Below are 15,266 nucleotides of genomic sequence, written 5' to 3'. Positions count from 1 at the left end.
GATGCAGAAAACACACAACACTTTACCTTCACACCAGTGCTGCACTTCTGATGCAGAAAACACACAACACTTTACCTTCTCACTAGTGCTGCACTTCTGATGCAGAAAACACACAACACTTTACCTTCTCATCAGTGATGCACTTCTGATGCAGAAAACACACAACACTTTACCTTCTCACTAGTGCTGCACTTCTGATGCAGAAAACACACAACACTTTACCTACACACCAGTGCTGCACTTCAGATGCAGAAAACACACAACACTTTACCTACTCACCAGTGCTGCACTTCTGATGCAGAAAACACACAACACTTTACCTTCAAACCGCTGCTCTTCTGCAACCCACTGATGCAGAGAAGCGTCATCTATGTTCAACTGGGCTTCGTGCTCTTCCAGCATGTTTAACAGAGCAGATTTAACAGAGCCCACTACTCTATTAGTCTATTTCCAGCAAACTTTATTTACTTTATTTATTTAGCTCAAAAAAATTCACCCCTGTTCTGCTTAATATTTCACATGGTATGCTTTGCACAATAACATTTACAAATGTGCATGATTTTTAATAAATGTCCCCCCTTTTTATCACGTGTTGATACATTTTTACATTGCAACAGACAGCCTAGCATATAGCTAATGAACTACCTATCATTGTATCAGCCTAAACTTTAAAGCCTTGTCGCTGTGTGCAGCTTATGTTTATGGGGGCGTCGGGTAGCATACAAGGTTTGGTGATTTTCCAGCGGATGTATGTACGTGTACGTGCGTACATGTAACGTCGCTAGTGAAAGCGAGAAGTCAGGTCTCCGTCCGTGAATCATGTATTATTGTGAGGTCTAGAGTCCCTAACCCACACCCTTAAGATAACCTTATCTTATCTTATATAACGTGGGTCGAGGTTTCGCACAGACTGAGTGTTCTGCTGTGTTCTCCGTGCCGTTTGTTCGGGCTGTATCAAAGACGTAAGTTAACGCAACCAAACCTTTATGTCTATGGCCATGGTGTAGCAAAATTCTATTGTTGGAAATGAGAGAAGAGTTGCTAATATGGTTACGTCGTTCACGATTGTGTATCGCCACCTTGTTTGTCAGAAGCATAGTTTGAGGCATGTGAATGTGTTCGTTGACAGTAAAAATGTGTTTTTATAACCAGCGCAATTTAATTTCCATTCATTTTTTTTGAAGGGTTGGCACTGATCTCAACATCAACATTCACAGCCCATAGTGTGAATCTTCCATCAGCAAGCTCTCTACCGAAGGTAGGTTGCAATTTTATGAATGATAAAAGTTTACGACATCTTGTGCCCTGATAAAAGGCAAACATTTTTAAATGTGAGCCTGAGCAGAAACACCGTTGATTGTGTATGTCTTTTCCATCATTTCCATCATTTATGTAGCGTTAATAAGTAGGCTAAGCATGAGCATAAAACTGCCTCAAAATGCTTCAGCGGCGTTGTAACGAATTCAACGTAGCTTGCGCTCAACGAACAAACGAAACTGAAAGGACTTCAGAGCAAATCGCGTGCTGAACCCTGATTGATGTGATTGATTGTGCATTCACTTTGACCTCTCAGTATTTGATTCGCTTTGGTAAAAAGGAATGAGGGGTTTTACTAAATGTCACTTTGAAATATAGTGGAGTCAAAGTATAAAGTCTCACCAAATAGAAATACTTGAGTAAAGTACAGATAGATACATCTATAAGTACAAGAAGGAATTACATCTATTTTGTTTCTGTCCACCACTGCCATTGTCATGCAGTTACATTGCAAATTTCTTCATATCTACCCCTGGCTGGCTGGTATACTATATCATGCTGCTACCTGGCATAGCTAATGAACTACATCATTACAAGAATCCTCCCCTTTAGGTAGCCCTGCCTAACCCCTCAACCCTCTCTGACACTATATATATATAAAAAAAGAATGAAATGATGGAAGAACCAAAAAAATATAATTTAATCAACATTTGTGTGTGGTGTTTATTTTGTAGGTTGTCCTGCCATATTCCAAACCGCCATGTCTGGAGGTCCACCCTGCATGCCAGCACCTGTGTGCTTGATTGAGAATGCAGAGGAGGGACTGCGGACGGTGGAATCAGCCCTGGACATCCTCAGGGGGATCCAGCAGCCTGTGGTGGTGGTGGCTGTGGTGGGGTTGTACCGCACTGGCAAGTCTTACCTCATGAATCGGCTAGCTGGGCAACAGTCAGGTAAACCATACACTCACACACTCAAACACACAAAAAGGCTACAAAACACATATGCTACAAGCTTACACACAATCACACACAATACGTTTTTTATTTCAGGCTTTGCTCTGGGCAGCACCATTGAGTCTAAGACCAAAGGCATCTGGATGTGGTGTGTGCCTCACCCCTCTAAACCGGGTGAGGAAATCGTTTCATTAATTGATTAATTGATTGTTTTTGATTGGTTGTTGTTCATTGGTAATTACATTTTCATAGCCTTTTGTAGTTGGCGTTTTCTCGCTTAGATTTTTCAAAAGTTATCGAGAAATAAACACTGCACTATCCGATAACACCATTATTGTAACCAGCAATAATGGTTGATGTGATTTGCGGGGTGTCAGTCAGCCAACCTTCTAACATTAGCACGTTTGCCTACGTCAGAAAGCTTAACGTTCTTTCAGCATACCAACGTCAAAACAAACAACAATTTTTTCCCCAAATCTTTATTTATTGGTGCCACCATTTATTGGTCTCCCCACTGGCGATTGTTGTTGTTTACGATTTTCTATCAGTTCTCACCACACAACGACGTCTCATCTTTGTTCCTTGAATGTCGATATGTAATGGTATAGAGTTATTGAAACTTACTACTACTTAAAAAGACTACAAATTGAATGTTTATTTATCGAGTCTCAAGCATATAACAAGACACCAAGGTATAGACCGCTATCTTACTTTTAAGAGTACAGGGCCTGTGTCAATGACAATGGGATAACCTCTATTTTAGGACATACACTGTTGCTGCTAGACACTGAAGGACTGGGTGATGTCAACAAGGTGAGGACACCAACGTTTCACTTTTTACCAACTGTTATACTCATACCCCGTTGGCTACTGTGGTAGGACGAAGTTAAGCTGGATCTTGACTGGATAAGAGTCCAATTCTGAACCCAGAGAATTTTCTTTTGTTCGACCAGCTCAATATTTTGTAATCGATTCAATGTACTGTATATTTCAATCATATATATTTTGGCAGCGAAGAAAACCTTATGACTCTTTGTCATGTATGGAAGCAGAGAGAAAGACATTGCAGATTGCCGTCCTCAGCAACATTATTCAAGCGTATTATGCACAAATACAACGCCTGGATCTTCTGCCTTTATAAATGAATGAATGTACAACCAGCTCAATGCCCCTCATTCAAATTACATGAAAACTCATTGTAGGGCGACTCGAAGAACGATGCCTGGATCTTCTGTCTGGCGGTGCTGCTCAGTAGCACCCTGGTGTACAACAGCAGAGGCACCATCGATAACCAGGCTCTAGAGAAACTCCAGTATCCGCTCTCTCTCTTACACCCACGCACACACACATACACACACACGCACCTCCAACAGACACAAACGGATACGCACATAGACTGACACAAACTATTTCCCTTTCCTTTGTAGCCTCAGCTCATAAGCAGTGATTACTATTGGCGTGCCAATATCATCAGCTGATAGCAGATAATTGCTGAACTATTGATATCAACATGTTAAACTTCCAATAAATACAAATGATAATAAGTATGTGATAACATCAATCCTTCAACTAAAATGGTGGTGGGTGGACAGCAGCTTTGGCAACATTCTTGTTTCTTATGTCTGATCTGCGTCTTCATGGTAGGTAGGGTGATCATTTTCAAATGAAATGCATTTCTTAAATAATAATAAATACCTCCCAGCATTACTCCTTTAGCCTGAATAAACCAGACTTGGTTTTGTTGTTGTTCTTGGTACGTTAGATACTTAACCCTTGGCTTACTTTAAAGGAATGACAGTTCTGATGTAAAGATAAGTGACTGGATAGCCTACTAGCTGGCTAACTTGATAACTAGCTTGCTAGTCAGTTACACTGTTTTCCACACACCACGACACGCCTACTCAAAGCACTCTTTTATAGCCTTTTATATGAATACGATTTTAAACTTTAAACGTAAAAAGCAGTAGTTCATTCACTTTTCCTTAGCCAATCTCAGCTATGTGACTGAGCTGACCGAGAACATCCGGATAAAGTCAGCGGGCGCCCGTGATGAGGATGGCGATGAAGAGGACAGTAACTTTGTCCGCTTCTTCCCTGACTTCGTCTGGGCCGTTCGGGACTTCACACTGGAAAGGAAGATCGATGATTGCGATGTGAGTGAGGACGAGTACCTTGACTTTGCCTTGCAGCTAAAGAAAGGTTAGTCTCAATGAATGGTAATATATATATATATATATATATACATATAACTCAACATAATGGAAGAAGCTTGTTCTCTTGTCTTTAATACTAAAAGTTGTATTATCATTACGTAGCAGTAGTGGCAGTATTAGTCATATTGTTGTTTTTATTGTTTGTTATTATATTATTTGGAATTGGAAGTGGATTTGTTTTTACCAGTTTCCTATTTATTGGGCAGAATACAGCATATTCTCATCTCTTCTCATCTCACTATATTCCATCCCACTGTCCATCCTCTTACCGCTATAGTGTTCATGTGCTTGTGTGGATAGTGAAAAGATAGAGTGCTTGTGTGTGTGAGGGTAATGCAAAGTGATGTGCAAGGGGCTAGTACAGGGGTGGGCAAACTTTTTGACTCGCAGGCCACAATGGGTTCTAAAATTTGACAAATCATCACATGAAAGGATTTGGCCTTTAACAGGTAGCAAAGCATTTATTTGCAAGGCAATTTAACAAATTGCACGAACATGACCAATACAAAAACATGTCATAACGTGACTGATCAAACATCATGAAAACATCTGAGGCCTGCGCCAAAACCAATTACCTCACTTGAACTTCTTCATTATTTACATGAACAGGTTAGAGCAGCCACGCAGGCTCTGTGCGGCATAGAGCTGCAACGATTAGTCGACAAAATCGATGACGTCGATTGTGAAAAATAGTCGACGTGGATTTTTATAGTCGGTGCGTCATTTAATTTGAAAAAAAATATATATTTATTTATTTAGATTTTTGGGCCATTTGCTAGTGGAGCTACCGGTAATTTCCATACGGCGTTGCAATGCACTATAGGAATTGCAAAATATTGCTTCTTTACCTAATAATAATTGACCATCATTGAGGCAAATGGAACTTAATCTGCAAATAGACTAGCATACGAATCAAACTAATGACAGAGAAGACAAATATAACTACTGCTTTCTTTATTTTTATAGCAGTGAAATATAAACATTGAAATATATATAAATTGTTCTTCATGTGCACAATTTGAAAATATGCATGACAAAGATCATGCACCATTTTCTTTACCCTCGTTTCTCCTAAAATGGTGCATGATCTTTGTCATGCATATTTTCAAATTGTGCACATGTAGAACAATATATACATATATATTTCACTGCTATACAAATATAGAAAGCAGGTGTTATTTTTGTCTTCTCTGTCAGTAGTTTAATTCGTATGCTAGGCTATTTGCAGATTCTGTTCCATAAAATGATCTCTTAATGCGTGTGTGGGCCAAAGCTAGCTTTGTTTATTGTTTCCATGGTAACATGAGCCATCTCAGAATAATTCGCTTTTCTGACGGCAATTTCTAATATGCAGCACATGAGGCGAATTATTCTGAGATGGCTCACGTTACCATGGAAACAATAAATAAAGCTAGCTTTGGCCCACACATGCATTGCGAGATCATGCGCCATCTAGCGGGAAATGGGAGCATTACAGGAGAAAGGTAAAATTGAATTTAATAATAATAATATTTGGACAAGTTCGCTGGGCCGGATTAAAAAGCCCAACCGCGGGCCGTACTTTGCCCATGTCTGGGCTAGTATGAAGCCCCTTGCACATCACTTTGCATTATCCTTACACAAACACAAGCGTGTAGCGTGTAGAGTAATTAGCTGCAGATTCAGAGATTATTTGGATTTTCCTTCACAGGTACGTCTAAAAAAATTGACGACTACAACCGCCCGAGACGGTGCATCCGGAACTTCTTCCCGACCCGAAAGTGTTTCACCTTTGAATTTCCAACGTCCGCGAAGAACATGAGGAACCTGGACTCCATGGCTGAGGCCGACCTTTGCCCAGACTTCCTGAGTGTCGCTAACCGCTTCTGCAGTTACGTCTTTGGAGAGAGCCGCGTGAAGACGGTGCAGGGGGGCCACAAGGTCACCGGCAGACGTGAGTCACAGAGCTTCTTTTGTATCGCTGTTGTGTTCAAATAAGAAGTAAGAACTGAATAGCAGAAGAGAACATGGAAAAAGGAACGGGTGGATGGATGGACGGATGGTACTGGCCCTAGCCTTATCTCAGGACCTGGTATCTGTCAGTGTGGACACATGCGTCCAATTTCCGATTTCAGTCCGATTTAAATTGGATATTGGACACATGTGACTCCCCAGAACTAGATTCATTGTGTCCAACTTGAGTCCGACTGGACTCCGATGTAAACCCCCAGACACACGATTCGATTCCGCTGGTAATTGGACTGGGCGCGCATGTGTCTCTCGTATCTGATTCAAATTGGACAACAACAACTTTTGCACGTGTTTGAGATCGTGCCCACAGACATATACATGCATCATATATAATGTATATGATATGATAAACGCTGCTAGACGCTCAGTTCTTGTGCTCCCTCTCATTCACGTTGAAATATTGAAAGCAAAAGTGAAACTTAGAAACTGGAACGCAACTGTTTGGGACAGAACGCGCTAATTCAGTGAACAAATATTTTCTTATTACTTTTCCACCCGTTGTTAGTCATGTAATCCATTCATATCGATGTGAATCAATCAATACTAATACAACTTTAACTGTGGTGTGTTTTTGTTTCATTTCACAACGTATTTACTGTATAATCAACGGTTTTGTTTCATTTCACAACGTATTTACTGTATAATCAACGGTAGCAGATGTAAACATTCCACATTTGATTTTAACTGATCTAGTTTTGTCACTTCCATGTGCTTTGAGATAGAGCAGTTAACCCCCCATGGAGACCCCATGGAGAGAATCGGATAGGATCGGAGTGCTGCCATCATGTGCCCGCACTGTCTGTGTCACAAAATCTAATCTCATAAACTGCATTTGATGTATGCAACTGATTATATACATTTTAAGAGTAAATACCTTAAAAACTTCCCACTTAAAGCTTGAAATGTTAATACTGTACTAGTGTGTTTGGGAATATCAAAAGCAATTTTTTTGTTTTGGTTTTTACAAGTACTTTGATTTGAGATCTAGATTGAGTGGCCACAAACATATACCTCCTTGCCTTTCACTCATTGTCTCCAGGGTTCAGCCATCTTGTAAAGATCTACGTGGACACCATCAACAGCGGCAGCGTTCCCTGTCTGGAGAATGCTGTGGTTGCCATGGCAGAGATTGAAAACAAGTCGGCAGTGAATTTGGGCTTCCAGCTCTATGAGCAGGGCATGGGGGATTTGAGTAAGACCTTTCCCACAGATCTTGGAACTGTCTCGGCAGAACACCATCGCTTCGACGCCATGGCAAGGCAAGAATTCCTGAAACGTTCCTTCAAGGATGAGGGCGGGAAATACATGACACAGCTGATGGTGAGTCTGGAACAGTTGAAAAACTGATTTTTTTAAAGAAGGATTGCAGACCTACATGAATGTTTGTATATGTTCTGTATGATGAATGTATTAATATATTTGTATTATCTATTAGTGCTGTCAAACGATTAATCGCATTTTTGTCTTAGTTAACTCAAAATGAATCGCGATTAATCACAATTTTTTTTTCTATTCTAAATGTCCCTTCAATAATTTTTTTCCATCATTTTTATTTTATTTTAGTGCTCTTATCAAAATGGAAAGGTGGATTGGCTTGCTTTATGCAATGTTTTATTTTATTGAAAAACAACATTGCCATACAGGGCGGTACAAAAAAAATATATAAATTTCAGATAAACAAGGACAAGTTTGCTGTGAACGTAGAAGTCAGGCCTCTTATTTAAAAAACAATGAACTTTAACAGTTAGATTACCAATAAAAGGTTAGCCTACTACTTCTGTGCTTTCAGCCAGATGCCTGTTGACATTTCCAGACAACAGTGAAGCTCGCTTTTTTTGCACAACACAACTTTTAAAGGTAAACTTTCTATTCAGAAGATTTGTATCATCCATTTCGCCTTATGGCGCTCACCATTCACTCAAACGTAACGTTAGCCCTACTACACATTTTACGTGGCCAAAAAAACGTATTTTTTTAACAACGCATTAAACGCGCGATAAAACAATTGACGGCGATAAAATGGGTTTGCGTTAACACCTTTAATAACGCGTTAAACTTGCAGCATTATTATCTCTACATTTCATCCAAAGACTTATAATGGTTTACAGGTATGATGTGAGGACCGTACTAGTTCTGGTAGAGCTAGTTGTGGTGTTCAACTAGACTCGGAAAAATCTAATTTCCAGCCAAAAACAACAAGACCTTGTTATGTTGGATCTCCGTCTGGGAAACTCTGTGATACTCGAGGTGCCGAATTGTCGAACATGAACATGGTTCTCCAGTTTGGAGAAGTCCTTTCTTGTAAATTCAAACCATTACATACCTACTCCTTCTTGTCCAATTGGAACTCTTCACCAGGAACTTATACTATTGTATTTGTAGTTCACGGTGCTTTGGCTAAAATGTGTGCTGTGGCTTTCCCTCTGACAGGAGAAGGTTTCTCAGCTCTATAAGCAGCTGCTCACTCTGAACATGGAGGCCTCGGAGAAGCTGTGTCGGAAGCTTCTCTCGGTTCTGTACGCACCGATGGCCGCCAGCATTCAGCAGGGCAGCTATGCCAAGGCAGGCGGGTATGAGATCTACTGCCGTGACCGAGACATCATGGTGGCCAAGTACCAGCAGCATGACAAGAAGGGCATGAAAGTGAGTGCCAGGGCAGTGTGTGTGAAAGTGCATGTGTGTGTGTGTGTGTGTGTGTGTGTGTGTGTGACTGTGTCTGTGTGCATGGTATGTTTAGATCTGTTATATACTGTATTTGTTTGTGTTTTTCGGTGTGTATGAATATGTGTGTGCTTGTGGGTATTGGTGTGTCTGTCTGTATTTATGTGTGTGTGTGTGTGTGTGTGTGTGTGTGTGCGTGTGTGTGTGTGTGTGTGTGTGTGTGAGTGAAATTTGTTTTGTGTCTGTGTGTAGCATATACGTATGTTTGTTTTCCTTCTTGTTTCAGGGAGAAAAGGTGTTGGAGAAGTTTCTCCAGGAGAAGAACGCTGAGGCCAAGTCCATCTTGAAGGCTGACAAGACGCTCACAGAGTCAGAGAAGAAGATGGCAGGTAAGATGGCTGCCACCAACACATGCGGTTTCAGCCAATCAGAGCAAAGTAGTGATTTTCAGCCAATAAGAATTAATCTACTACCAATTCCTCTGTCTTTAGTTGCATACTTGTGAGCTCAAGTGTAAGATTAACCCTCAGCTCTGAGCCTAACTTTATTCACTGCATCATTTTGAAAAATGTAGGGGGGGGGGGCAGAGTTTACTAGACTGAGAGTCTATGAATATCATGACATAGAAAAGTCCCAAACAGCTAACTACACAATTAGCATCAGTCATGTGTATGAATCCTGGAGAAAAGAGTGAAGATATTGAAAAAACCCGAGTTTTCATCTCTCCAAACTTTTTACTTCCATAGAAAATAGCTTTGACCTCTCCTGCTCCCACCACTAGCACCGCAACAAGTGCCAGAATGGCTGCAGAAACATTTAACGTTTAGGCAAAGATGTGAGAGATACGTAGCTCCACAGTTGGGAATGTTTTCCATTAGACTAGAATTTAGAATATTAAATTAAGTGTGTCACGTGTTCCGGAGCTTTATGCACTTAATCAGTCTTGACAAAAAGAGCTTATCATGGAGTCCATGTGAACTAAAAATTTTTTTTTTTACAAGCACAGAATCACATACAATGTATAAAGATTCAGTTTGACGGGATGGGGCTCGGAAATTTGAAACCATGTTTGTCAAACTGCAATTATTTGTCAACAAATTGAAATGCTTTGCTCATCAGAAGAAGAACAATGTTTTTTTTTCCTTAAAAAGCGCTCTTGGCAAGCAGTCTAGTCCAATCAGGGATTGCTCTGCAATGCTATTGGCCGGCTTTAAAGCAGCAATAAGGAGTTCTGTTCCAAATCTTCTACCCCAAAGACATGCAAAAACCTTGCAAACACAACCACTAGTCCAGTTTATACTGATAGAAGCTGGCCAACATACTAGCTGGTGTCTTTTGGCAGTATAGCTGCCAGTGTCATGCTGTGAAAGCTTTTCTTCCATTTGTGCATTGAATGCATTACATAGGGCATATCCTGGGTGGCTAGTGGGAAAGACACAGATGTTAATGAGTCCTTCAAATGATCATATGCTGCCAAAATTAATTTGAGGATGGTACCAAAATGAGTTGCCTATAAACCATACCTGAAAAAGTGTCAAATTGTTGCATAGTGTTACTTTAATCTAAGTCTGTCTAGCAAGCTCAAATATTTTATGCTCACCACTCCAATCAGATTAGAGGCTATGTTTGTCCACACCTACCCACTCTCCCTTTGCAGAAGTGAACTTAAAGTTTGGCTAAAATGGTAGAGGCTTGTAGCATAAAAATATGACATCAAGATTTCAATTCAAGCGTTTTATGTGTCACACGAATGAAGTGAAATGTAAAAGGGTCTCTGCTCCACTCTGTGCAAAATAAAATAAATAAATTAATAAATAAATGAAAATAAGGAAAGAGTGCTGAGTTTAAAACAAAATGGGATCAAGTGTCTCACTGCCTGTGGTTAAAAACTCCTCCTAAGTCTCTCAGTCCTTGAATTTAGACTGCGTAGCCCGACTATCATTACATTACATTAAATTAGTCAAGGCAAATACACCCTTGCAGGTCTTAATTTAAGCAGTCAAGCTTTTGAGCTAGCATATAGGCAACCCATTAATGTTAATCAATAGCATTGCTACTTATTACAGGATAGCCATGCATACTTCCGGGGTGTCATTTGTAAGTTAAATGTGGCACTCTGAAAATGGATTGATGTATAGTTAGAAAGAATAGACATTATTTCAGCCTCTGTAAAATTCTATTCCTCACAATGTGGGCACCTTTGCACGCCTCTTTAGTTACAACGTGGTATTTTGAGAGAGACTGGACAGACGCTGGGTTGCAGATTATTCGGATCACAAAATAGTACAATATCCGCGTCATATGACGTCATACAGGAAGTGTAACGTACTTTCAGGCATTGGTAGGGGTACCGAGACTTAGTTTTTAGCCTTTTACTCTAACCCTAACCCTAACTCTAAAAAATCCTAAGAAAAAGTTGATTCTGACACTTTGTTTTGGATCCGATATATCCGCAACCCAGATGCTGGCTAGCATGCTAACTTTATAAGATATGCACACACACACACACACACACACCACATTTTTTTCTCCCCAAAAAAACATCATGTTATAAGAAATTGGCTTCTTTATAGAAACTCAAACAAGTTTCCGAGACATGCACTGCCACAATTTTCAGCCCTGGTTAAGCAACAAACAAAGGGATTGGTCTCCCCCAAAAAACTCCTCTTCTCCTGCAAAATATAGATCCAAGAATCAAAGTACTGTATAATCCAATGATCTTCAAAAGGGCAAGTAAGAGAGGTCTGTACTCCAAAAACTGGTCACAGGCTCCTAACAAAAATCCTCCAGGTTTCTTTTGTTAAACACACAGCAATGCCTTATCCACCTGCCAGGAAGGTGTCACAGGTGTCCCACACATGCACTTCCTGTCTGTTTCCTCAGATGTGCTTAAAGGTCCCACTTCCTGTCAGAATCAGTAAAAGTCCTGATAACAATCATACACGTACACATATACAATTATACAGGAAAATAAATAAAGAATAACATGTCAACATTCACCAGTACATTTTAAGTAAAGAGTGGATTGCCCTTTAGGACTTCATCTAAACTACCTCACTACTTCCTTAACAGTTTAACGTAAACCTTATTGCTTAACTGGGGTACTAGGGTGTGATCTACCTCCTACTTATCTGTGGCGGTGCCACAACGTGACCCTTTACTTTCTCGCAACCACCCTAACCCCTTCTTACTCCCCACCCCTCCAGAGGCCTGTGAGCTGGCGAGGGTGCAGGAGCAGAAGGCCAAGGCCGAGGAGCAGCGGTCTCAGGACCTGCAGCGTGCCACGGAGGATGAGCGTCGCAGCCAAGAGGAGCGTGTGAGGCGCCTGAAGGAGAAGATGGAGGAGGAGAAGAAGCTCCTGCAGGAGGAGTTGGATCGAGCCCTGGATAGCAAACTGAAGGAGCAGAAGGAGATGATGGAGAAGGGTTTCAATGACCAGGTTGAGATCATGGGCCAGGAGATCAAGGAACTCAAGAAGGAGAAGAAGCAGAATCAAGAGGATAAGCCATGGTCCTTTCAGAAAATTGTCATGTCTATAGCTAAGATCGGCAGTGAAGTCTTGTCCACCTTCCTGCGTAAAATGTTTTAGTAATGAGTGGCCTAGTGCCAATGCTGCCCAGTCCTGCTATGATAGGGTGAGAGCAGGGCAGACTTATCTGCCGAGGATCAGTAAAGAGAGGGAAGTAGTTGATTTGCCAGGTACACAATTATTTGTCTTTGTATCTGCTTTCTCTGCTGGGAATCAAAAGTGTTGCGTTTTAGAGAAGTTGTTCATATTACTATATCTTTTTTGTTTTTCAATTTTTCCAACACAGTGCCGTTTTTAAAAATAGGAAATAAAGCAGTTGATATGTTCAGTTCCATCTCTGTGTTTGTGGTGTCATGGGAGCCAAAGCAAGTGACCGATCGCCAGGGCCCCACCCCACCAAGTTATTGTTGCTATGTCCGACAGAATTCCCGGAACTGTCAACACAAAAGCCATGGCGAGTACGGGGACAAGCACTATAACTGTCAGTGTGAGTGATGATTTTTGGAGTAATACCTCGCGATATCCTCCAGATCAGGAGCCCTATGACCTCTTCATTAAATGAAACCAGCACAACCTTGTAGACTAGTCATGTTATTTCACCACTGGGTAAGATCTGTATATAATATTTCAAGCTAGCTAATAACCTCCAAAGATTATTTATTGTTATTATTTATTCCGTCTCTGGCGAGAGACTCTTGAGGTATCTAGCTTGCTAGGATGGTGACAATCTAGAGAACAGTAGTAACGTACCAATGTGGAGCAAGATAGCTGCTAGTAACGTTATTGTTCAAGGGATTTGTGTGCATGTTGCTGAAAGTATTTCACAGTCACTGTAGCGATAACTTGCTTGTAAAATTATGATCCTGATGTAATGCTGTGGCTTTGTATCAGATCGCCAGGTTATTGCTCTCAGGTTGTGCCTCATGCATACCTTGGGATACTCAGAAGTATTAATAAAATGCTACAAAGAGTACAATAAATACACTTCATAATGACCTTCAGTATGATATAAGCCTGAGCTAGTCTCTTCAACTAAAGTGTTACTGTTCAAATCAAAATGTTAATGATACAGTCAAAAATGTTAATGTTACCATCTGTTAAATTGCATGCTGAGCTATCCTAGCTAGCGATGTTAATATTACCGTCGGTAAAACCTTTTGTAAAATTGCACGCTGAGCTATCATAGGTGGCAATAGCGAACGCCGACAGCATACATACAAAGTGTTCGTTAAAAGTTCTGTTCAATGCAGGCGTTTGATATCGCTAGCTAGGATAGCTCTGCGTGCAATTATACAGACAGTAACATTGACATTTAGACGGTCGCATTTACATATTTAATTTTTAACATTAACACTTTAGTTGGAGAGACTAGTTATGTTCTTTTAGTGGTAATAATACAAGTTTTCATGAACCATAACTGTTTGGTGATGTTCTCTAAACTAGATAGTTAATGATCATATAGCGATAACGTAGTTCGCTAGATGGATAGCTGCAAGCAGCCTTATTTACTTTGGAGCAGACATATGTGTGTTTTTCGATTTATTGAGCTGGGGCTGATGGGGTCCCCCACACTGTTGCAGACGAATGGATTCATGTCTGAATTTACCTCCTTCATTTTATCACAAGTGACTTACAACTGAGGTAGAACAATGAAGCTGCAGTAAGTAGACTGTTGTATTTAATCTAACTAGCCAGCAGGATATAAATGGAGGCCCACAACTGGGTACAAAACTGAAGAACTTTTTACTTAGCAGAAAACTCTCGTCACTTATCACTCACACAGTTCAGGAACCGTAAACATGAAATGCAATTCACTGTGCACTATGGGAAATGTAGTTACATATGAACTTACTGCATTATCAGAACAACAGTATTAATGAAACAATCAATCAAATCATATTAATAAGGCAATTATGCATATTTAAATACATCCCAATTCAAATTCCTTTTAACTTAACTTAACTTCAATTAAATCCTCATTAAAATAATTAACTGGAAATCTATCTAAGTTACAACAGACTTTACCTATACATTCTTCTACATTTTTGTGTCAGACCTTGCTTTCTGAAAAGAAACTATCAATCTACATTTGTTTTTGTAATATTGACTTCAAAAGTGAATCCATTTTTAAAATAACTATTATTGTAAGAAGGTTAGAGTAGGCCAACCAGACCTTGTTGGCGGTAGAGGTAATGACTCCTCTGTTTTACACTGAGGTGAAGGCCCTCAATTATCATCTGAAAGTTGAACGCTTTCCCCTCCAGATGCGAGAAAAAAACGAAAAAAAAAACTGATGTATGTTTGTTGGCAAGAAAAACACACAACACCTTCACACCAGTTCTGCACTTCTGCAGAAACACACACCACTAAAGCCTTCTCACCAGTGCTGCACTTCTGCAGAAACACACACCACTAAAGCCTTCTCACCAGTGCTGCACTTCTGATGCAGAAAAGCATCATCTATGTTCATGGGCTTTGCACTCTTCCAGCATATTCTCCTCCTCTGCCACCCTCTGGACAGTCTTAGTCAGAAGCACTGAGGGCCTGATTTACTAACAGGATTGCGCCCATTTCTGGCGTAAAATAGCGGTCGTAAACATAAAACGGTATTTACTAAGGGAGCGCAGCGCATATTAACGC

General features: G+C 40.4%; 1 protein-coding gene across 1 annotated transcript; it reads left to right on the top strand.

Moving 5' to 3' along the window:
- Positions 1 to 2,017: 2,017 nt before the first annotated feature.
- Positions 2,018 to 12,686, top strand: LOC308367346 (guanylate-binding protein 3-like; the record flags this gene model as incomplete). The annotated part of the gene is made up of 10 exons (XM_080841241.1): positions 2,018 to 2,210; positions 2,310 to 2,387; positions 2,977 to 3,026; positions 3,416 to 3,525; positions 4,210 to 4,412; positions 6,117 to 6,359; positions 7,476 to 7,756; positions 8,867 to 9,079; positions 9,384 to 9,486; positions 12,304 to 12,686. 10 exons carry the CDS (start codon positions 2,018 to 2,020, stop codon positions 12,684 to 12,686), a joined length of 1,857 nt encoding a protein of 618 aa, XP_080697367.1.
- Positions 12,687 to 15,266: the final 2,580 nt, after the last annotated feature.

Source organism: Sprattus sprattus, assembly GCF_963457725.1.
Source record: "Sprattus sprattus genome assembly, chromosome: 1".
Taxonomy (NCBI): Eukaryota; Metazoa; Chordata; class Actinopteri; order Clupeiformes; family Clupeidae; genus Sprattus; species Sprattus sprattus.
This window is presented reverse-complemented; position numbering and strand designations above follow the sequence as displayed.